The sequence below is a fragment of the Miscanthus floridulus genome, chromosome 2, assembly GCF_019320115.1.
Source record: "Miscanthus floridulus cultivar M001 chromosome 2, ASM1932011v1, whole genome shotgun sequence".
Taxonomy (NCBI): Eukaryota; Viridiplantae; Streptophyta; class Magnoliopsida; order Poales; family Poaceae; genus Miscanthus; species Miscanthus floridulus.
Window position 1 is genome coordinate 152,304,364 of NC_089581.1, and position 25,216 is coordinate 152,329,579.

The 25,216-nt window shown below is 44.5% G+C and overlaps 3 protein-coding genes across 3 annotated transcripts; 1 reads left to right on the forward strand and 2 right to left on the reverse strand.

Moving 5' to 3' along the window:
* Window positions 1-598: 598 nt before the first annotated feature.
* Window positions 599-1,918, forward strand: LOC136537273 (zinc finger BED domain-containing protein RICESLEEPER 2-like). The gene is made up of 2 exons (XM_066529305.1): window positions 599-894; window positions 1,087-1,918. The coding sequence occupies exons 1-2, from the start codon at window positions 599-601 to the stop codon at window positions 1,916-1,918; spliced, it is 1,128 nt and encodes a 375-aa protein (XP_066385402.1).
* Window positions 1,919-5,206: 3,288 nt separating this feature from the next.
* LOC136533132 (rhodanese-like domain-containing protein 10) lies at window positions 5,207-6,251 on the reverse strand. The gene is made up of 2 exons (XM_066525697.1): window positions 5,791-6,251; window positions 5,207-5,682 (listed from the first exon to the last, which is right to left on the reverse strand). Exons 1-2 carry the CDS (start codon window positions 6,243-6,245, stop codon window positions 5,490-5,492), a joined length of 648 nt encoding a protein of 215 aa, XP_066381794.1. The 5' UTR covers window positions 6,246-6,251; the 3' UTR covers window positions 5,207-5,489.
* Window positions 6,252-6,454: 203 nt separating this feature from the next.
* Window positions 6,455-10,472, reverse strand: LOC136533125 (phosphoinositide phospholipase C 2-like). Its single transcript, XM_066525689.1, has 9 exons — window positions 9,732-10,472; window positions 8,859-9,055; window positions 8,570-8,705; window positions 8,245-8,496; window positions 7,927-8,153; window positions 7,681-7,798; window positions 7,161-7,313; window positions 6,993-7,079; window positions 6,455-6,866 (listed from the first exon to the last, which is right to left on the reverse strand). The coding sequence occupies exons 1-9, from the start codon at window positions 10,152-10,154 to the stop codon at window positions 6,576-6,578; spliced, it is 1,884 nt and encodes a 627-aa protein (XP_066381786.1). The 5' UTR covers window positions 10,155-10,472; the 3' UTR covers window positions 6,455-6,575.
* Between the last annotated feature and the right edge of the window lie 14,744 nt (window positions 10,473-25,216).

Genomic DNA, 25,216 nt, shown 5'->3' on the forward strand with positions numbered 1-25,216 from the left:
CGAGGACGACGATGACCTCCGAGAGGACGCAGCTGCCTTGTTCGGTGTCGATCTTGGAGCTAGCCAAGCTCCGATCGATCTGGACGGTGGCGGTGGTGAAGGGGCGACAACGGCTGGGACTGGCTCCAACACCAACAACTCTGCTCCATCTATTTCTAGTAATGCAACCAGAGTTGGTAAGCGCAAATCTCCTGTCTGAGCTGACTTTGATGAGATCCATGAGGATGTGAACGGCAGTAGAATTTGCACTAAAGCTGTTTGTAAAATGTGTGAGGCTACTTTGTCTGCTAGATCTGTTTCTGGAACTGGGCACTTGAAGAGGCACCAGAAATCATGTATGGAAAAAACTAATCGACGTGCTGCTGTTCAGTCTAGGCTTGCGCTTAATCCTGATGGTTTGCGCAACTAGGACTATAAACCTGATGTAGCTAGACAGGAGCTGTGTCGCTTGATTGCTAGGCTTGATCTTCCCTTAGGTATTGGTGACACTGATGCATGGGAGGAGTACATTCAACGTGCTCATAACCCTATTTTTACTAGGGTCTCCCGGTAGGCCACCACTAGAGACCTAAGTAAGTTATTCACTGAACGTCGTAATATGCTTAAGAATCATATTTTGCGTGGTGCTTCATCTGTTGGTTTGACATCTGACATTTGGTCTGGTAATGCTAATGAGGACTACATTAGGGTAGTTGCTCATTTTGTGAGTGCTGACTGGGAGCTACAGAATAAGGTAATTGGGTTGAGATTGATTGAGGTGAAGCATACTGGTCAGAATATTGTTGAAAAAATTGGTTCTGTGATTAAGGAATTTGGTTTGATTGATAAGATCTTTTCTGTTACTCTATATAATGCTTCTTCTAATGCAAAAGCAATGGAAACTTTGACACCTTTGTTTGCAGGATACTTAGGTTCTAGTCCAGCCCCTACACCTTCTGATCCTAATAAAAGAACTTATCACCTTGTTCATCAACGTTGTGCTTGTCATATTATAAATTTGATTGTTAAATCTGGTTTAAAGAGGTTCAAACCTTACACATAAGATTTTAGAACTGCTATTAACTTCTTGAATTCTTCTAATTATAGAATTGCCATGTTTAAGAACTACTGCAATGCTCAAGGTTTAAGACCTAGGAAGTTTGGTTTGGATATGGATGTTAGATGGAATGCTACATACCTTATGCTTAAACACCTGCTGTCATATAAGGAAGTTTTTTCTGTGTTCATTAATGCTAATTTTGGGGCTGAATTGTTAACTCCAAGGCATTGGCATATAGCTGCAAAGGTATTGGAATTCCTGGAAGTATTTTATGAATCAACTGTTGTTCTTTCTGGTGTGTACTATCCAACTAGCCCTCTTGTTTTGCATCATCTGCTTGAGATTTCTGCTCATTTGCATGAAAGTGAAAAGAATCAAAATCTGATAGCTATTATGTATCTGATGAAACTAAAATTTCTTAAATACTGGGAAAATATACCTCTGCTGTATTCATTTGCTTTCATTCTTGATCCAAGAGCTAAGATGAGAGGTCTATTTAATGTCCTGGTAATTCTAAAAGAAAACCTTGGTGTTGATTACAGTTCATATTATGCTTCTGTTAAAACTAAACTTTATAAGTTGTTTGCCAAGTATGACAACAAGTTTGGTGCAGCTAAGAATAGAAGGGCTGCACATCCTGCAGGCCAAACTGGTAAGAGAAAACAGGCTTGGGGAAGAATATTTGGAGGCCCTGGAGCCTCTGGTGTTATTGGTCCATCCCCTACTCCAACTTCATCTGCTGCATCTGTTGGTTGTAAGCTCACAGCTTACCTGGACAGTGACAATGTCACTGCTTATAAAAATGACTTTGATTTGCTTCTTTGGTGGCGTGACCATAAACTAACATTTCCTGTTTTATCTATAATGGCAAAAGTATAATGTCTGTTCCAGTGTCTACTGTGTCTTTAGAATCATGCTTCAGCTTGACAGGAATGATACTTGAAGAGCGGCGCTGACGCTTGTTGCCAGAACATGTGGAGATGCTTGCTTGCATCAAGGATTGGAAGTTGGAAGAACGAAGACTACAGCATTCATCAGACAACTAAGAGTTGGCAAGCTACTTCGAGCATCAATATCTTGATGAAGAAATTCAGAGTGCATCTAGGGCTCCTTCGGCTGGTACATCAGTGGCTTCTGCATCTACTTCTGCTGGTACTTAGTGTTCTCTGTTCTGAGAGAGATGAGAGATGAGAATGAGTTGAGAACTTGAGATTGAGAAGAGAGAAGAGAGATGAGAGATGAGAGTTGAGATGAAACTAAGAGTGACATTTGTATCTGAACTTTGAACTTATCATTATAAGAGCTGTGCTGCACTCTCTTTTTTTTAGGGTTTCTCACAAGGGTGAGTTTTACCTAGAAAGGTTTTTAATGAGGCAGCATTGCACACAGCTCAATTATCTTTTTAAGTCTTGTTTGTGCATTGTTATTTTGTGATTGTGAGTTGTGAATCTGTTAAGATACTTCATACTTACGAGTTGTGACTGGTCACTGGTCAATGGTCTAGTTGTTAATTATTATCTTTGAATCCGGTCTAGTTGTGAACTTGTGATTGTGAGTTGTGATTGTGAATCTGTGATCTCTTATCCTTTATGTTTTCTGTGAAATTTGATTCCAAATTTGAAAACTGAAGTTAAAGCTGAATTTGCTGGTGTATTTACATAATTGCGGGCTGTGGGCTGGCACGGCCCGATATTTTCGTCGGGCTGGCACGGTCCGAAAATCAGCCCGTAGGCCCGTGCTTGGGCCAAATGCCAGGCACGAGGCCCGTGCTGGCACGACCCGTAGGCACGACGTGTCGTGCCGGCCCGAGAAGTTACGAGCCGTGCCTAGCCCATGCCCGGGCCGGGGCGGGCCGGGCCGGCCCGATGGCCATATATAATGAGGGGGTGTCGGTGGGGGGCGCGGGGCCGCGGCGAGCTGTTGGGGGCCGACTGCGACTGGGCCGGCTGGCCATGGCGAGGGGGGGGGGGGGGGTAACGGGCCGTTGTCAGGCTGGCCGTTGAAGGCCGGGCCGTGCCGGGCTGGCACGCTGTGCCTGGGGTAAGGCCTAGCCCTGGCCTGCTACACCGGGCCATGCCAGCGTGGGCCCATACGCCACCGAGTCGGGCCGTGCTCGTGTCGGGCCAAATTTGTGGCTTCGGATCGGACATATATAGGCCTAAGCACACGTCGGAGGACGCAGAGCCTCAGGAAGATGCCTCGGGCCGACGACACGGGATGACGACGAGGACTGCCACCGGGCGACGACGAGTCGATGTCGTGGTCGGCAATGAGGCCGCCGCTGCCATTATTGGTCACGAGGGCAGGTAGATATATCCGGAGATACATGAATATATAAAAAGTATTTAATCGAAATAAAAAAGCAAGCCTTAGCTGTTTAGTGCTTTTTGTGTAAGAATCCTGATGAATTGTCGACAGGGGTCGAGATCCGCGCCGTTGACGAAGTCCGTCGATGTGCACGGCGAGCGCTGGCGTAGGCTGACGACGAGTCGGCGACATGATCCACGCTGTCGACGAGGGACGACGGGTTGTCGACGCGAGCCACGACGTGCTGGCGGCGTATCGACGATGCGGGACGGCGTCGACCAGAGATGCAACCGAATTCCTGCCAAGGGTAGTCATATGGACAAATAGATATCCGAGGATATGTATTCCATAAATTATTCGGTTGAAAAAAGAAATTGGTCTTAGCTTGTCCAGTGCCCGAGCGTCGTGTCGTCCTCGTGCTTCCACGAAGAAAACCTCCGATCATCATCAGAACCTTGCTGCGAGATGTGGAGTCGTGGGAACGCTGGGATCGCCGCTCGTCTCCGTGCGTCGTGACGTGCTGCCGAGTTGCCTGGCACGCCGCCATGGGAGTCGAGATGGCACGATGTTGTTGACCAAGAAAATTCCCATCCGAAACATATTATATCTATACGCGAAAGGCCTCTACCGGACGCGTCAACTGTCGGATTGTTTAGCTCCGGCAATACCTAGCAACTAATCCGTGTAAGATGAATCAGATGGTATCACATGGGACACAGGGATTTATACTGATTCGGAACACAGTGCGTGCTAAACTCTACTCCAGTGGTGTTGCTGCTCTTGTATTTGTATGCTCGGTACAGTGGTTGTTGCTCCTAACTAGGTGGAATGAAATGATGCCGATCGTAAGGTCCCTGTCCCCTTTATATAGGCAGAGGGGTAGGGTTACAATGAGAACGATCGGCCTAACAAATTGGTTTTCTAGTTTGTTACAAGGAGATCTACTAGATAGAATCGACTTCTAGATATTTCTTGCTACGTCTTGTCCTCCAAGCTGGTAGATTCGTCTAGCCTTTGTGGGCTTCAACCATCGTGGTCTCTGGCCTAATAAGTAGACATGGTCGAATATACGGGCGGTGCGGGTACTCTGGCCCATATATCCAGCACTTTGAAAATGTGTTTACTACCTATGAAATCGTATTTTGTAGTGGCAAACAGTATAGCTCTCAACAAAGAAAAAGGATGCGTGGCTTATGGCTACATGCAGGGACGGATCTAGCACCAAGGCGGGCTGGGCTCGAGCCCCGCTACCGCTACTCGAAGCATAGAGCTCATTCTGCAAATTGGTATCCATGAAAGCTTGAAAGGAGTTCCGCCTAACTTATCTTTTTTAATCCTCCATTGGCTACATGCGCATATGTAGGCCAGTAATATGCATGTGCTTAAAAAACACAGCACGTCTATATATTGGACAGTGCAACTACTTAGCCAAACAGAGTTATAGTCGAGTTGAGCTGCACTAAACCCCTCCAGAATTCGGATCCAACCTCTGTTACCTGCAGTGCCTTTGCACGGTACAGAAACTCTTGTTTTTGTTTCTCACTTCTCAGCCGTACAGAAGCCGCCTTGTAGGGGTGGGACTAGGGGGCTTCCATGGGCTTACGACGGTCCTGAACATGTATTAGGGCCGCAACGAGCCGATCGCCTTGGCCCGTTATTATATGGCAAAGCTTTTTTTGCGACAATTTTTTTTTAGAAAAAGGGAATTTTTATTCCGGTCTTTGTAAAAGTTTTGCATACAACCAATTCTTATTACAGATCCAGCCTCTTGCTGTGTTTTTAAGCTCTCAAAAAGAAGTGCTTAATAATATGACTGATGCGTGCAGCGTGGAGAGACGGACGAGATAGGATTCATAGGAATGTCAAATGTGTGCGCGCCTATATCTCTACCACTGCCACCCACATATGCGCACATTTTTCGCCGTGGCATTCCGGCATTATTGTAGTCCAGCCGTGATAAACTCTGCTGCTACTAACTATTCTGCCACCACATGCAAAGTAGTACATCTGATAATATAATGGTAGTACTAGCAAAGCAAAACAGACCAGATCGAACGGTCGAGGAAGGCGTAACAACATGGAGACGACGTGTGCGCCTGTGCGGGTGGCCGCGGGCGCCGTGCCAATGTGCAGGACTCGTGGATCAATTCACCACTCCCAGAAGCAGCAGGATCTGGAGGAAGATGTAGGACGCTCCCCCGATGGTGGCGTACTGCAGCTTGCTCTCCCCCTCCACGTCTGCGAAGTCGCCGTCCGCGCACTTGCTGAACCCACCGGCGAGCCACGCCAGGTTCCTGTACCCGTCGTCGTGCAGCATCCTCACCGCGATCAACGACCTTGTGAATTGAAATTTGAACCGCACGCAATGAGTAAGCTTAGCTTTGTTACACGTACGAGCTAGCGTCGCATCTCTTATCGCACACTTGCGTAGTGTTGTTATTTACCTGAGGCCTTCGCCACAAGCGACGAGAAGCTTGGCGTCCTTGCTGCCGCCGTCGCCGGCGACGACGGCGGCAGCGACGTCCTCAACGAAGCGGTCGTTCATCTTGGTGAAGCCCTGGCCGGTCCAGAGCCCGATGTAGCCGAGGTGAACCCACTTCTTGAGTAGCGTCACGGGGCCCATGTCATCGTCCCCCACGAACAGCGGCACGTGCACCGAGCCCCGCACGCTGGCGCGGGCGCGCTCCCACTCCGGCCGGACGTCCAGCAGCCGGAACCCCTCGGCGCCCAGCGCCTCCGCCGCGTCCCTCGGCCGCACGGCCTTCACCGCACCCGACCGCACCAGCGCCTCGGCTCCTCCGGACCACGACGTCGCCTGCGCCCTGACGCGACAACGGGGCAGGCCAGGGGAGGCGGACCTGATGCAGGTGGATGCGGCCGCCGCAGCACCCATCGCCATGGGCACTGGCTGCTTTGGTTGCTGTTTGTCAGTTCAGGCTCAGGCCTCACTCGCGTTCGTTTCCAGGTCACTCTTATCCACATGATATTTTAGGTCTAATCCGCGCCGTTGGTACACTGGTCACTGCATCTCCTGGCCGTACGATTCGTCCTAACAGATGAGGCGGAGCTCGACGAGATCTCCGCGCGTTGATTTGTCGCACACCGGGCAGGTTAAAGGCGCGTCAGCGGCAACGCAGCGGCACAAAACCGGCATGAAAAGGTCGATTCCAATTGCAAACGAACATCGATCGACGCACATGGCAGCATAATCGTTTTCTGCTGCAGGACGCTACGCGAACTCGAAGCTCATGAGGAGCTTGACACTCTTGAACTTGAGCCCCTTGTGGTCGAACAGCGGCACGGCGCGGATCCCTGGCCGCAACTCCGCCACAGGCAGCGCCGTCTGCCCGCCGAAGTCGTCTTCGCTCACGTCCTGCTCGTGCACCTCCACGCGGAGCACCGCGATCTCCGGTACGGTCAGCGGGAAGGCGAACTCCTCCTCCCACACCGGCACCCAGCTGTCCTCCACGGCTTTCGTCTTCCTCATCACCGAGTCTAATGGAACTCCGGCAATGCCAACCTGTTGGCGAACCGAACCAAATTAGCAATGCATCCCCAAGTTTCAGGCCTGGCGTGACTGCTTCGGACGATCTATAAGGCGTCGCTGACTTCTAAAGATTGGCACGGGCGCAACGAGTGAACAGACCTTTACATAAAAATCTGGAGGTGAGTATGTGTCGAAATGTGTCTGCTTGAAGTCCTTTTGCCAACCTTCCCCCATGTAAACCTTGACCTGCAAACCACTACCGAATCAACACATTTCTGAAACCCATGCATATAGAGAGCAAAAAAGAGGAAGAAACACACCATCTACCTTCAATGTTGCCTTCACTGGCAAATCTGCCTTCGGATCAAACACCTTTCCATCTGGACAAGTTTGCATCAAGAAATCTGGTTTCTTCACATAACCGCAACAGCCATTGGCTTTATAAAAACCATGCATTAACCAAAGTGCTCTTCCATGTCCCTGGAGAAAAAAAAAATGGATATAGCAGGTATTCATGACATTAGGCAGCTTCTACACATGCTTAAGCGAAGGGAAAATACACCATAACACAACTAGCTAGTTCTGGCATTGCTTATGTTACAGCTCTAAACAAATTAATCAGGTTTCCTTTTAACGATTTGCTAAAAAGTAAGCTCATGGTATATACCCTAATCATGAACCAACTGAGCAACCAAGACATGACCACAATGGTAAAATGAAACTTGATTAGAAACAAGATTATGGTACAAATGTGGTAAAGTGAATATTGATACCAACCCTAACAGGAAAGTTGGGAACTATTGGAGTTCAATCAGGCCAGAATATGTTGTTCAGATTACAGTCAGACCTGCATATTGAATGCCACCATTTGAGCACCATGCACCCAGCCAAGAAATGGATTATAGTTGGATGAATTGAAGCGGGTTCCCTTTGGGTATATTCTCAGCATATTTCTATGCGTGAAGCTGTTTGGAACAAACAGGAAGAGCTCTTCAGTAAGAGAGGAAAAGTGGACAACTAAGGAGTTATGACAGTATTATGTCATATCTCCTCTAACATTGGTCAACAATCAAAATATATTTGGGAAACAAACCTCACAATGTTGGGACCATGACGTGCTGCAACTTTTGCAAGTTCTTGCTCACTCAAACTGAGTCGCCTAACTTTGTCTGGATCGTTCTTTAAGGCATCCACGAGAGGACCCTTTGGCTTTCCTGCCTTGATAGTGATGAGGTGTTTATACTCTGCTGCCACATGCTTTGTTTTCTTCTCATCATCACCATCCGCACCACTTTCGCGGTATAATAGATCATCATCATTCTGCCAGAGCACCATGTAGTAAATATTGATGAGCAGAACTTTCAGGCTAGGTAAACAAACGGTAAAATGTAGCAGAATTTAAGATCTGTACCCTGTCAGCGAATTGCATCTCATCCTGAATATCTGGAACTTCTACTCCCCATGCTGCTTCTTCCCTTTCTCCCTTTTTAAACTGGGTCTCAATTTCTCTCTCCTTCGTGGTGTCACCCTTTGCTTCGAGATACTCCTTTGGGGGTTTTGTTGAGAGAATGACACGCCCCTTTAGAGCTTCTGGTGAAGGAAATTCTTGAAGATGTTTCGATTCAGGGTAATACAGGATGTCTCCAAACACTTCAAGGACCATCTATACAAAATTTCAGAAGTAGCTACACTAGAATCACCTGCCATATATTAATCATTCAAAGAAATGCAGTTACCTTAGCTACTTTCGCCTGAAGATCAGGTGTAAGGTGGTCTTCTAGTGTTATAATAACAGGATAGGGAGATGCAACAAAAGCATATTCTTTGATGGATCTCAAGCATTTGATAAGTGATACTGGGGCAGTCAGTGTCCTATGAAGAGTGAAAACGTGAATGAAGTCACAGGCAGCACATCTCATGGCAGCTTCAGTTTTCAGTATCGAAATAATGTTTCAACAAGATGGTGTGAAAAAAAAAAAACTCATGAAAGGAATGCACAAAGTATCAATGCGTGCAGATATATACCTTCCATGGAGAACATCAATGTCATCTTTAGAAAAATTTGGCCATATGTCCAATTCAATTACACGAACACCTATTTGCAGTGCCTTGATGATGGGAACATCACTGCAGTCACTGCTGAGTTGATTACCGGTCAGATACGAGTTGTGTCCAGTGTATATAAAATAGTGCGATAGCGGTGCGTTCATGTCCTGATGGACCTGGAAAAAGGTATTTAACGTCAAACAATTCATGGAGTGCAGACCAGATCATTAAAACCGCACATCAATAATGGAACTGCACATGCTAGCCACAGCAGATAATTGACAACAGAAATTTTTTTTCCTTCGATAGCAACAGCCAACATATTAGCTAATTACGAAATTCAGAACTGTTATGAAGAAACAGTGCATCTATCAATCAAACCCAAAGCACAAAGCAGTATATATATCACCATTCAACCCTGAGCTTGCTAAGCATGGCACGTCATGACACAAAATTACCAAAGGCAATGGGAGTATGCGACAACATTAGAGATGCATTAATTAGTTGATAGAGACATCACTTTGAACCATAACGTCAAGCCTATGAAGCTAAGAAAGACAAAATAAATGGACTATGTAATTGTGCTCTTTGCTGCACATGTTCCATTGACACAGCGTTATATGAGGAGCAGTTCACATTCACAAGTCCCATTTCGTGATCCACAAAATGTTGAACTGACACAGGCATTATATGAGGAGCAGCTCACAAATCCCTATGTGATCTGCAAACGGTACTGATTTGGCTACATTGCATAATCCACCCCCGCAAACAGCAATCGCACCAATAGACAGTGGAAACAATGAATGAAGCCGCATATGGATTGGGGATCGAGCAACTTCCGGGTGGACTTACCTTGGAGCAGCGGAGGGGCGGGTTGAGGTCCTCGGAGAAGAGGAAGTGTAAGAAGTCGTCAACGGTGAGCGCCGGCCTCCCGAACCGCGGGGTGCGGCTGCGATCCTGCAGGATACGATCGATGATCTGCTCCGGGACCTCACCGTCGTCCCCTCCCCAGGCGGCGAGGTAGCGGCGGAGGTCGTCGGCAAGCATGTACGGCGAGCCGCCGGCGTAGCGGGAGAAGAGCGCGCGGACGTCCTCCGGCGTGGTGGTGTCGGCGAGCGCGAACCTGCGCGTGAAGAAGATGCAGCACTTGTACGTCCCCATCTCCGCCGCGGACGCCCCCGCCTGGTCTGCCTCCTCGGCCTCGCTGTCCGTCCCCGGCGGAGGTGTGTGGGGTGGGGAAGCGCGCGGGGAAACTGCTTTGTCTCGTTTGGGCATTTTCGCGTCGCGAGGTTTCAGGACGATTTGGAGGGTGGACGAACGTGCAGAGGAGGGAAGGGAAGTTTTCGGGGAACTGCCGGTTGGTTAAGTACCCTGCGCTCGCCCGTTGACTGATTCTTCTTAAACGCAGCTGCTTGCATCTGTGTCCGTTCACGTTTTTCTCCAACTTGTGTGATGAAGGCCCTCCGCGGTGTTGCTCTTGAGTGACGCCGAGAGAAGAAAGAGAAGATTGTAGCTGCGCTCTTCACATTGCAGCTAGTCGCTCCGTTCGTTTCACTTATAAACCGACCTTATAATAAATCAGCTAACGATACTTTTAGCCTTAACTTAGGACAAGACAAGTGAAGATAACTCTGAGTGATATTAGTAAAGGATCCGTTCGTTTGGAGGAATTTTAGAAAAATCTATAAAAATTTGAAAGAATTTGCGAGAGAAAAACATCGGATGAAAAAAGAAGTGACTCAAGCCGTTTAAGAGCATGCGGACGGGACAAAAATGGAGAGCGGTGCACGTCTTGCACCGGTGCCCACCAATGCCTAATCAATAAAATAATATTCCGTACAACGAGAAAAGAGGAGCAGGCGGTGACGGTCCGTCGAAAGTGAGGAAAGTAAGGGATGGCAACCAGATGTAGCCGTCGGGTATCGTCGGAACGTTCTCTTTTTCGCTACAGAGAATTTATTCTGTCTCTGTTCCTATTAATTGTCTCGGATATAGATTCTTATCCATTCTCGTACTCGTCGGGCATCGGTCGGTTAACAGATACCCGACGGGTACTGCATACCCGATAAACAAGGACACTTGGGGGCGTAGCTTTGCAATTGGAGACGTTTCTTCTTTACCCGGGTATAAGTGTCGGAGTCTCGGAGATGCTGAGGAGAATGAGCGAGGTTACGAGGAGGACGAGCAAAGGTGGCAGAGAGACCGAACTGAGGAAGCGAGGGGCACGAGCACTCATGAGGCAGGCGTGCTTGTACTGCTGACGGAGATGGTGAGAAAAAAAATTGAACTAGGGTTCCTATAACACACAAACTATATATATGATTGTTCAGATTTTGGTCAAAATGCCTATGTTGAGCTTCTTTGGGCCTAATACTCGTATGACAGCTCAAATAATCGGTTTCCCCAACGGGTAACGAGGATGGGTAAACAGGGAACGTTCCCGTACCCGCTATATCCGTCGGGGATGGATTCTTGCCCATTTAGATGCCCGTGGGTAAAGATATGATCACATCCCCATCCCCTAATGGATCAAATATCCATCGGGTATCGAGTATCGGGGCCGGTTGCCATCTTTAAAGGAAAGAGAAAGGTGTCGATTTTATTTTTTTTATTTTGTTTTGCTTGCATGGTGAGTATGCGGTGGGTCCCTGAAGTGATGCCGAGCAATGCCACCCGTTGCAGCCTGTGAAGCACGAAGCCCAAATAAGTGGTGGGGCCTATGCTTGTTTGGGCACCGCTAACCATTGTGGAGGCCCTACCTGACAAGTTGCCCAGACCAGCATCACCACTTAACAGTGGCGGAGCCACATGCCGGCAATGCCCTGGCATACCAGTTTAACAGGCAAGTGTACAATATAATATATAATATCGGTATTATATATATATATATATATATATATATATATATATATATATATATATATATGTATTTATAAAGAAAAAAAATACTCACCTGATCACACCATCATGGAAGCAACGAGTTAGAAGGCCAGGGAAGCGGCCCACATAGCAAGTATGTACACGCCTACACGATAGCTCACTATTGGCTTTTGGTATTCTATAATCTGGAAGAATTGGAACATAGAATTCTCAAACATCTGGGTTGTAAGGCACATATTGCAGCTCCATAGAGATACATTGGCTTTAAAAATCATAAGGTTGCAATTGATTATAATATTGAGAAGTGTTGAAAGGGTATTTTCTGCAATGATTTTAGTGAAAACAAAGTTAAGAATAAGATAGGAGATAGTCTTTTGGATAAGTCTAGTCACTTTCATTGAGCGGGATATTTTCTTTGAAGTTGATGAAAATGATATAATCAAGACATTTATGTCGCTTCGAAAACGTCAAAAAATAGTTCAAAAATAGCATTGTAAGTCTCCGGTTCTCTTTTATGCCTATATTTCAATTATCGGTATGACTTTTAAACTATTTATACTATATTTAGTGGATGGTTTGAACTTAATCCATGAATTTAAGTCGTATTATGTTACTTAGTGCAAATGTACCGAATTACGTTGTCAATTTTATAATTATTACTGAATTAGTAAAATAGATTTACCGAATTGTATATGAATTTTTTTGGACGGCATACCTAAGCTAAAATCCTAGATTCGCCACTGCGACTTAGTTGTAAACCTAAAATTCGGCAGTCATTTGTTTCCACGCATATATTGTCTTGCGTCTAGATTAGATGACGTGTGTAACACCCTAAAATTTAACCTAGTTCAAAAATCATTAAAAATTTGAATTTTTTAAAACATTGCATAGGAGCTACAATATATAACCAACATAGGAAATTTTTACAAATAAATTAACATAGAAAAATAAAACTTGATGTGTGAATGTTTGCATGGCTTGTTGAACTTATGGTGGTATAATTTTGCACACTCACGCATTCAAATTTAAATTTAAAATCATTTAACAAATGCATACTTGAGCTGGGAAAAAGAAAAAGGAATTAGAAAATGGAAAAAGACACCCGGGCTGAATCTCTCCCTCTCCCTCCCTTCGGCCCGCAGCAGCAGCCCAGCTCCATCCCTCCTTCCCTCCCTTCTCTCGCACGAACCGACCCAGCAGTGCTGCAGCCGCTGAAAGGGTCGAGATGGCGGACTAGAGGGGGGTGAATAGTCTTTTCTAAAATTAATCGCGTCGGCTAACCGATATAAATGCAGAATTAAAACAATCGGTCTAGCCAAGACTATACCCCTCTATATATGTTCACTAGCACCTTGCAAAGATACTAATTATGCAACTAAGGTGCCGGGCTAGCTAGAGCTCTCCTAAACAATTCTAGGAGCAAGGTCACACAAACCTATGCCACTAGTACTTTAAGCAACAAGGGAGCTCCTACACATGCTAGTAAGCAAAAGCACAAAGCCAACTAAGCTCACTAGCAAAGCTCAATAACAAGGCAACCAATGCCTAATTAGAGAGCGCAAATACTTAGCTACACAAACTAAGCAATGTGACTAACAAGGTTACTAAAACCAAATTAGCCACTCAAGGGAGCTACTTCTATGCTACACAAGCAAGAAGGTAATTAGCAAGCTACACAAGCTATCTAATTACAAGAGCAACTACACAAGCTTAATATGTATAAAAGTAATTGCACGCTTGTGTAAAGGGGATGCAAACCAACGGGAAGAACAAGGTTGACACGATGATTTTTCTCCCGAGGTTCACGTGTTTGCCAACACGCTAGTCCCCGTTGTGTCGACCGCTCACTTGGTGGTTCGACGGCTAATTAGCATCACCCGCTAAGCCCGCACGTCGGGCGCCGCAAGAACCTACGCCTTGAGTGAGGGTAGCTCAATGACACGCTTTACTAGAGTTGCTCTTTACGGCTCCCGCGGGGCGAGCACAATGCCCCTCACAAGCACTTCTCCGAAGCGCCGCACAAGCTTCTTACGGGCTTCAACGGAGACCACCACCAAGCCGTCTAGGAGGTGGCAACCTCCAAGAGTAATAAGCACCACCGGCTTGCAACTCGATCACCTAGTGCCACTCGATGCAACCTCACGATGCAATCGCACTATAATCGCTCACTCACACAATCGGATGATCACTATCAAGTATGTGTGAGATGGAGGGCTCCCAAGCACTCTCAAGCATGGACACAAAGTCCCCCAAGGTGCTCCACACCAGTCATGGCCGAAGGCCACTTCTATTTATAGCCCCAAGGGCTAAACTAGCCGTTACCCCTTCACTGGGCAAAAATCGGGCCGACCGGACGCTCCGGTCGTGTTGACCGGACGCTGGACCTCAGCGTCCGGTCGCCCGCAGACGGCCACATGTCCCGACTCCAACGGTCACTTGATCTGACCGGACGCAGCAGCTTCAACTGATCGGACGCTGAACCCCCAGCGTCCGGTCGTTTCCAGTAAGGTACCGACCTCGACCGAACATGTCCGGTCACGCTTGATCGGACGCAGCCAGCGTCCGGTCACACTCCAGCTTCTGCGTCATCGTACATCAGCTTGACCGGACGCAGCCAGCCAGCGTCCGGTGCTTTTAGACCCAGCGTCCGGTCAGTTTACCGACGCCAGTGTCTTCGCGACCAACTCGTTTTCACTTCTAACTTCTTCACCCTTGCACCAAAGTGCCAACCACAAGAATTTGCATCCGGTGCAATAGAAAATAGGCATTCCATTTTTCCAAAAGCGCCGAATCCCGCCATCTCACCCCTGCAAACACCACCTCCTTTGTAAATGTGCCAACACCACCAAGTGTACACCACCATGTGTAAGTGTGTTAGCATTTTCACAATCATTTCCCAAAGGATGTTAGCCACTCAACTTGCCACGCCACTCGATCCTAGCGACAATGCAAAGTTAGATCACTCGAGTGGCACTAGATGACCAATATGCAAACAAGTTTAACCCTCTTGATAGTACGGCCATCTATCCTAAACCTGGTCATAAACTTCTCTACACACCTATGACCGGTGAAATGAAATGCCCTAGGTTATACCTTTGCCTTGCGCATTCCATTCCATCTCCTTCAATGTCGATGCAACATATGCACCAACACGATCAACAATGATATGATCCACTTCATATCATCACATGATCATATTGGTTCATCGATCTTAACTCTACTTGCTCTTCACCGTTGCCATCGTCCATCGGCGCCAAGTCTTGCTCAAGCTTCACCGCCACGCGGTCCATCACTCCAAAGCCTTCGACTTGCCCTTCACGCTTGCAACCGGTCCATCAAGCCAAGTCTTGTCTTGATCTTCTCCACCTTGATCACATGACTCAATGTCATGTCTCATGTGCATTTAAGCTCCTTCATCATCACATGTGTGAGCTTTCCAACATCTCCAAGCCATTTTCACCTCCATGGCATATGTTGCTCACACACATGTACCTGTGGACTAATCACCTATGTATCTTACATAAACACAATTAGTCCACCTAAGTTGTCACTCAATTACCAAAACCAAACAAGGACCTTTCAATCTCTCCCTTTTTGGTAATTGATGACAACTCTATAAAGATATATAAATTAAGCTCTTTTGGATTCATGTTGCTTGCCCAAGCAATTTTACCATGTGTAAATGATTTTAGACAAGTACCACAAACCTGAAATGGTAGTATTAGCTCCCCCTACATATGTGCTAAAGTATTTAATTTGAAGCTTGCACATATGCATAGATTGAAATTGTGGGAGAGTAAATACTACAAAGTGATGCTAAGGTATATAGAATAAATCTTTGAAGAGTGTACCAATCGGAGTTGCACCTTTAAGTCCTAAACCTGGTCATAAACTTCTCTATACACCTATGACCGGTGAAATGAAATGCCCTAGGTTATACCTTTGCCTTGCGCATTCCATTCCATCTCCTTCAATGTCGATGCAACACATGCACCAACACGATCAACAATGATATGATCCACTTCATATCATCACATGATCATATTGGTTCATCGATCTTGACTCTACTTGCTCTTCACCGTTGCCATCGTCCATCGGCGCCAAGTCTTGCTCAAGCTTCACCGCCACATGGTCCATCACTCCAAAGCCTTCGACTTGCCCTTCACGCTTGCAACCGGTCCATCAAGCCAAGTCTTGTCTTGATCTTCTCCACCTTGATCACATGACTCAATGTCATGTCTCATATGCATTTAAGCTCCTTCATCATCACATGTGTGAGCTTTCCAACATCTCCAAGCCATTTTCACCTCCATGGCATATGTTGCTCACACACATGTACCTGTGGACTAATCACCTGTGTATCTTACATAAATACAATTAGTCCACCTAAGTTGTCACTCAATTACCAAAACCAAACAAGGACCTTTCAATCTCCCCCTTTTTGGTAATTGATGACAACTCTACAAAGATATATAAATTAAGCTCTTTTGGATTCATGTTGCTTGCCCAAGCAATTTTACCATGTGTAAATGATTTTGGACAAGTACCACAAACCCGAAATTGTAGTATTAGCTCCCCCTACATATGTGCTAAAGTATTTAATTTGAAGCTTGCACATATGCATAGATTGAAATTGTGGGAGAGTAAATACTACAAAGTGATGCTAAGGTGTATAGAATAAACCTTTGAAGAGTGTACCAATCGGAGTTGCACCTTTAAGTCCTAAACCCGATCATAAACTTCTCTACATACCTATGATCGGTGAAATGAAATGCCCTAGGTTATACCTTTGCCTTGCGCATTCCATTCTATCTCCTTCAATGTTGATGCAACACATGCACCAACACGATCAACAATGATATGATCCACTTCATATCATCACATGATCATATTGGTTCATCGATCTTGACTCTACTTGCTCTTCACCGTTGCCATCGTCTATCGACGCCAAGTCTTGCTCAAGCTTCACCACCACGCGGTCCATCACTCCAAAGCCTTCGACTTGCCCTTCACGCTTGCAACCGGTCCATCAAGCAAAGTCTTGTCTTGATCTTCTCCACCTTGATCACATGACTCAATGTCATGTCTCATGTGCATTTAAGCTCCTTCATCATCACATGTGTGAGCTTTCCAACATCTCCAAGCCATTTTCACCTCCATGGCATATGTTGCTCACACACATATACCTATGGACTAATCACCTGTGTATCTTACATAAACACAATTAGCCTACCTAAGTTGTCACTCAATTACCAAAACCAAACAAGGACCTTTCAATCTCCCCCTTTTTGGTAATTGATGACAACTCTACAAAGATATATAAATTAAGCTCTTTTGGATTCATGTTGCTTGCCCAAGCAATTTTACCATGTGTAAATGATTTTGGACAAGTACCACAAACCCGAAATGGTAGTATTAGCTCCCCCTACATATGTGCTAAAGTATTTAATTTGAAGCTTGCACATATGCATAGATTGAAATTGTGGGAGAGTAAATACTACAAAGTGATGCTAAGGTGTATAGAATAAACCTTTGAAGAGTGTACCAATCGGAGTTGCACCTTTAAGTCCTAAACCTGGTCATAAACTTCTCTACACACCTATGACCGGTGAAATGAAATGCCCTAGGTTATACCTTTGCCTTGCGCATTCCATTCTATCTCCTTCAATGTCGATGCAACACATGCACCAACATGATTGATCCACTTCATATCATCACATGATCATATTGGTTCATCAATCTTGACTCTACTTGCTCTTCACCGTTGCCATCGTCCATCGGCGCCAAGTCTTGCTCAAGCTTCACTGCCACGTGGTCCATCACTCCAAAGCCTTCGACTTGCCCTTCACGCTTGCAACCGGTCCATCAAGCCAAGTCTTGTCTTGATCTTCTCCACCTTGATCACATGACTCAATGTCATGTCTCATGTGCATTTAAGCTCCTTCATCATCACATGTGTGAGCTTTCCAACATCTCCAAGCCATTTTCACCTCCATGGCATATGTTGCTCACACACATATACCTGTGGACTAATCACCTGTGTATCTCACATAAACACAATTAGTCCACCTAAGTTGTCACTCAATTACCAAAACCAAACAAGGACCTTTCAATCTCCCCCTTTTTGGTAATTGATGACAACTCTACAAAGATATATAAATTAAGCTCTTTTGGATTCATGTTGCTTGCCCAAGTAATTTTACCATGTGTAAATGATTTTGGACAAGTACCATAAACCCGAAATGGTAGTATTAGCTCCCCCTACATATGTGCTAAAGTATTTAATTTGAAGCTTGCACATATGCATAGATTGAAATTGTGGGAGAGTAAATACTACAAAGTGATGCTAAGGTGTATAGAATAAACCTTTGAAGAGTGTACCAATCGGAGTTGCACCTTTTAGTTCATCCTTAGCACCAGATTGTACAAAGATATGAAAGCTTGATTGAATGGGGGAGAGATTGTACAATGGGAGAGATGAGATACAAAAGAAATAGAAGTTGGACATGGACAAAGAGGGAGCAACATTGAAGAAAAGAGATGGATCAAAATTCTTGGAAATAAAAGCACTAGATACCTCATGAGATCAACATTAAAATCATGGTACTAGCATTACTTGAAAAGCATACCAAGTGTCTAGCTATCATCCTATGCATGCTAGTTATCAAATCATCATCCAAGTTCTACAACTAGCATACACCACACAAGCATGCATATTGAATTTGAAAACTTATGTAATGCAAGCAAGCACATGATTATGCACATATCAAATGCAATCAATCAAAGTTTATGAGCTTGCTCCCCCTACTTGTGTGCTTCTCTTGTCCAAGAATTTTGATCCATCTCTTTTCTTCAATGTTGCTCCCTCTTTGTCCATGTCCAACTTCTATTTCTTTTGTATCTCATCTCTTCTATTGTACAATCTCTCCCCCATTCAATCAAGCTTTCATATCTTTATACAATCTCTCCCCCTTTGTCATCAATTTCCATAAAAGGTGTGCTTCTCATTGATGCAAAGGTATGCACTTTGGGGTAGATGGTTGAGACTTGAATCGTGCATTTTTTATGGACATTACTTGATTGTTGGAATGACACTACATGTAGATACCATTTTGAACTTGTAACTTGTATTACATGTATCTTATCATTCTATGCATGGGTCATCCATTTTATGCACTTAAGCTCTTGTAGGTGAGGGATGCATTCTTCATTTGATGATCACTTAAAGTTGAGGATCACTTGTGGAACCATCGTCTTGCATGAATGATACTATGTATAGATACCACTTGTAGGAAGTGAATATCATTTGAAAGAATCTTCTAGTATGGGACCACTTATTTGATTTATCAATAAAGACCATTTCTTGAACATTTGCTATCTTCATGAGTACCACTTATAGGATATCACTTGTGAGTTGAAACATACAAACTAGATATCCATTTGCATTGTTGTCTTGTGCTTGTACTCTTATCATTATCATGAGCTTCTATGATTGACTTGAACTAAATTGTTTTGCCTAACCTTCCAAGTCTGGTTTGAACCAATGACAAGCTTCTTCACACCTCTTGCAAGGGTTATCTTGCCAATGTTGTACTTGTCACTTGTTAGCAATCCAAATTGAGTCAAGTACTTGGGTTTGCTAGCTCATGAACAAATTCATATACTAACCACTAGATCAAGTAATCATTCAAGCAATAGTGGTAGGCTATGAATTTTATACATTTCATTTGTAATGAATGATCCTATGAAGCATGTACTATATGCACTAACCACATACTAGTAAGGGATGAAATGATCATGCACATTACAATGATACCTTTGCTATGTTGGAGTAGAGGATAGTCACATAGATTCCAATTTATTACTCCAATAGCAATGTGAAGTCCAATTATAAGCTTGGTGAAGACCAATAGATACCATGTTGAATTTCATTCTTCACCCATATGAAATGAATACCATTTATGATCAAGTGCACTTTCTTGTTGTGGTTGACTTGCTTTATCTTTTGATCTTTGCTTGTATGAGAGCATCAATTTGAGAATACCACTTGAAATATCATGATTAGCTCTCTTTTGGGTGTTGCTTGCTTTTCTTGATCAACCCTTTTGATTGCTTCAACTAAGCATCTCAAATGTTCCTCGGATCACTACTTCCATGTTAGCCTTCCAAGTACCACACTTGGTTAACCTACTCATAGGCGGTAAGCCCCTACACTAGGGAGAAGTGACCTCTCTCCAAGAACCATTCTTGATACTCACTTGAAATAACTTGATTGATTGATCCAAGTGATGGACTTAACTTGATGAGTAACCTTGATTACTTCTTTAAGTCTTTTTCTTTCTTCTTGTTTAAGTTCTTTTCTTTCTACCAAAAGATTTCCAATAGTCACTAGAACTTAAACTTCATCTTCATCTTGAGTTTGATCTTGATCTTCTAATTTGAGTACCAAAAGTGTGCAAAGTACACTCCTCAATCAAATGGCCTTGTACTCTTTGTTTAACATGTTACTAGATCATCTCAAAACCAAACTTAGGTACCTCAATCACTTGTAAACATGTTTTCAACTTGAGGACCTTTCAATCAAAGTGACTCTAGATCAATCCAATACTTGTCACTTTTCTGGCAGATTCTGTACTCTCCAAAGAAGTTAACATATCTCTCAAAGTACAAATCCAAATACCACAAAATTTGGTGGAGATGAGCTTCACTAAGTTATCTAGCAGCCATAAAAATTTTAGCTTCATTTGATCTCATATGACTGCCAAAATTTTAATTCTTCCACCAATGCTACATGCTGAAAACTGTTGCACTATAGCTGACAAGAACCACTCCAAAACCAAAGCATTTCTTATCCAATTTCCATGAAATTTCTACAGCATCTCATACCATAAATCTAGAGCATGTACACCAATTTTCAAGCCAATCCAATAAGATTTGATCACTCAAACATGGCTATGATCACAGCTAGCTCAGATTTTGAATATAGGACAGATTTCAAGCAATTGAGCTATACTTCATCAAATATGAATCAAACTTGATACTAACTTATTTGAATACTTTCATAAGACATATATCCATTCAAACATCTCATAGCAAGCAACATTGCATATTTATCCAATTCAATCAACTCATATGCACCCAAATGAAATGATCAACAAGAGATATACCTTGGTTAGCTCATGATCATCTAATTAGCAAGCTTTCAACTTAAATATTTGCAAGTCATCAAATATTCCAATAAATTACCAACAACTTGAAATTGACACTTGTATGTTGTAGCATATTTGGACTTCACTTAATTTGTTATGGCATTGGGATTGGATGTACACTAAGCTTCATATCTTGATTCAACATATGATGATCGCTATGAAGACAATTGAATCAATCCTCCAATGCCAATGATACCTACACATATTCATCCACTTTTTGATGGTACCTAAACAACTTTGGGTCCTCTCAAGTTAGGAGCAACATACTTAGGCAATGCCTTAGTATGAGTAGCGGGATGTTTTGCAATAGCGACCATAGAGGTACCATTATCATCCTTTCTAAGCATATCATGATCATCAATTGAAATAGGCTTAGAAATTTTACCTAGGGGACATGAATGTGCCATGTGTCCCCTTTCCCGACATGAGTAGCACTTTCTCTTTGATTGAGCCTTCTCTTCCTTGCTCATGTGGTGCTTCTCATTGCCTTGCCTCTTATGGATTGCTTGAGCCTTCTTCTCAAGCTTGTTAGGACACTTAGAGGCAAAGTGTCCTGTACTTCCACACTTGAAGCACTTGATGTGAGCATAGACTTTCTTCTCATTGTCATTCTTGCTCATCATCTTGGCATATTGAATTTGCATTGGATGCCTTGCCTTTCTACCCCTTCTTGTTTTCTTTTTCTTGATCATCAAATCATCACCATCATGTTGGTTGATCTTGATTTGCTCTTAGGGTGTCTTCTCTTGCTCAACTTGTGGCTTTGGTTGAGGCTTCACTTGTTGCTTCACCAATTCCTTGGTTGGGCACATCAAGGTAAAATGACCCCAAGTGCCGCACTTGAAGCACTTGACATGCTTTAGCCTCTCTTCTTCTTTCTTCAACTTGAGCTTCTCGATGTTAGGGCAACCATTTGCAAAGTGTCCCGCTTCATGACACCGGAAGCACATGGTATGAGAGAGCTTTCTTTGTTGTAGCTTCTTCATCTTTCTTTCTCTCTTCATTTTGCCCTTTGTCATCTTCTTCTTGAAGCCAAGGCCACACTTGTCACCATAGTTTCTTTGAGTCTTCAACATATGCTCAAAGGTGACTTGAGAGTTGTAGCACCTCTCTAACTTGTTGCTCAATTTCTTCACTTCATTTTTGAGCTCATTGTTCTCCTTCAAAAGGTTAGTCTCATAAGACATAGAAGTAGAATAAGCATCTATATGTGAAGAGCACGGCATATCTAATAAATCATCACAAGAGGTGGATACATGCTTCTTGCCTACATCACAAGGGTTAGCAACAACATGTGATTGATCATTTGACCCATGTGATGAGCTCTCATTATTTTTAAGTTTCTTTGTAAATATTTTAATGAGAGAAGCTTGTTTTTTCTAATAATTCATCATGAGATGCAAGTAGTGTCTCATGATTCAATTTAAGCTCATCAAGTGAAGATTTATAAGCATTATTTAATTTTTTATGTTCTTCACAAGAGTTCTTTAGAAATGAGTTTTCATTTTCTAATTTCAATGTTTTAGCTTTCTCATTTTCTAAAGACATGGTCATGCTAGCAAGTCTACTAACAAGCTCATCATATGAATCAACATGATGAACCACATCATTTGATACCTTAGTGTCACATTGTGACATGAGACAATGTGGTGTAGTGGATGGGCTTGTAGTAGCATCATCATGGCTTGAGCATGAACCATCATTACCATCAAGTGTGCATGGGGTAGCATCGTCACTTGCAATACTTGTGGCATCATCATCCACCTTGTCAAGTGAACTTGTAGTGGATTGATCATCATCATTCTCACTTGACAATGAGGTGGAGCAATCTTCCACAATCACCAAATTGTGGTTATGCTCAACACACTCATGCACCTCCTTATTAGGCTCATCCTCCTTCTTGAATTTGCCATCATCCCATGTGGAGGAATCACCGTAGAAGGCTTGGAGTGCTAGCCACATATCATGTGCATTCTCCAAGTCCCACACACGTCTAAAAACATCATCATGTAAAGCACTTATTAGATAATAAAGAGCATGATGATCAAGTTGTAAGCAATCCTCCTGTGCTTGGGTTAGGTTGTCCTTATCCAAAGCATCACGAGAAAAACCAACAACAATAATCCACCATGCCTTGGGACCCAATTCACGGAAATGATCAAGCATATGACATTTCCACCGTGCATAGTTTGTGCCATCAAAAATGTGTGTGTCACAAACAACCTCTAGCCCAAAGTTCGCCATCCTCTTGGGTCGGTGAAGACCACAAATGAGAGACCGGGCTCCGATACCACTTGAAAGGGTCGAGATGGCGGACTAGAGGAGGGGTGAATAGTCTTTTCTAAAATTAATCGCGTCGGCTAACCGATATAAATACAGAATTAAAACAATCGGTTTAGCCAAGACTACATCCCTCTATATATGTTCACTAGCACCTTGCAAAGATACTAATTATGCAACTAAGGTGCCGGGCTAGCTAGAGCTCTCCTAAACAATTCTAGGAGCAAGGTCACACAAACCTATGCCACTAGTACTTTAAGCAACAAGGGAGCTCCTACACATGCTAGTAAGCAAAAGCACAAAGCCAACTAAGCTCACTAGCAAAGCTCAATAACAAGGCAACCAATGCCTAATTAGAGAGCGCAAATACTTAGCTACACAAACTAAGCAATGTGACTAACAAGGTTACTAAAACCAAATTAGCCACTCAAGGGAGCTACTTCTATGCTACATAAGCAAGAAGGTAATTAGCAAGCTACACAAGCTATCTAATTACAAGAGCAACTACACAAGCTTAATATGTATAAAAGTAATTGCACGCTTGTGTAAAGGGGATGCAAACCAATGGGAAGAACAAGGTTGACATGATGATTTTTCTCCCGAGGTTCACGTGTTTGCCAACACGCTAGTCCCCGTTGTGTCGACCGCTCACTTGGTGGTTCGGCGGCTAATTAGCATCACCCGCTAAGCCCGCACGTCGAGCACCGCAAGAACCTACCCCTTGAGTGAGGGTAGCTCAATGACACACTTTACTAGAGTTGCTCTTCGCGGCTCCCGCGGGGCAAGCACAATGCCCCTCACAAGCACTTCTCCGGAGCGCCGCACAAGCTTCTTGCGGGCTTCAACGGAGACCACCACCAAGCCGTCTAGGAGGTGGCAACCTCCAAGAGTAATAAGCACCACTGGCTTGCAACTCGATCACCTAGTGCCACTCGATGCAACCTCACGATGCAATCGCACTAGAATCGCTCACTCACACAATCGGATGATCACTATCAAGTATGTGTGAGATGGAGGGCTCCCAAGCACTCTCAAGCATGGACACAAAGTCCCCCAAGGTGCTCCACACCAGTCATGGCCGAAGGCCACTTCTATTTATAGCCCCAAGGGCTAAACTAGCCGTTACCCCTTCACTGGGCAAAAATCGGGCCGACCGGACGCTCCGGTCGTGTTGACCGGACGCTGGACCTCAGCGTCCGGTCGCCCGTAGACGGCCACGTGTCCCGACTCCAACGGTCACTTGACCTGACCGGACGCAGCAGCTTCAACTGACCGGACGCTGAACCCCCAGCGTTCGGTCATTTCTAGTAAGGTACCGACCTCGACCGGACACGTCCGGTCACGCTTGATCGGACGCAGCCAGCGTCTGGTCACACTCCAGCTTCTGCATCATCGTACGTCAGCCTAACCGGACGCAGCTAGCCAGCGTCCGGTGCTTTCAGACCCAGCGTCCGGTCAGTTTACCGACGCCAGCGTCTTCGCGACCAACTCATTTTCACTTCTAACTTCTTCACCCTTGCACCAAAGTGCCAACCACAAGAATTTGCATCCGGTGCAATAGAAAATAGGCATTCCATTTTCCCAAAAGCGTCGAATCCCGCCGTCTCACCCCTGCAAACACCACCTCCTTTGTAAATGTGCCAACACCACCAAGTGTATACCACCATGTGTAAGTGTGTTAGCATTTTCACAATCATTTCCCAAAGGATGTTAGCCACTCAACTTGCCACGCCACTCGATCCTAGCGACAATGCAAAGTTAGATCACTCGAGTGGCACTAGATGACCAATATGCAAACAAGTTTGCCCCTCTTGATAGTATGGCCATCTATCCTAAACCCGGTCATAAACTTCTCTACACACCTATGACCGGTGAAATGAAATGCCCTAGGTTATACCTTTGCCTTGCGCATTCCATTCCATCTCCTTCAATGTCGATGCAACACATGCACCAACACGATCAACAATG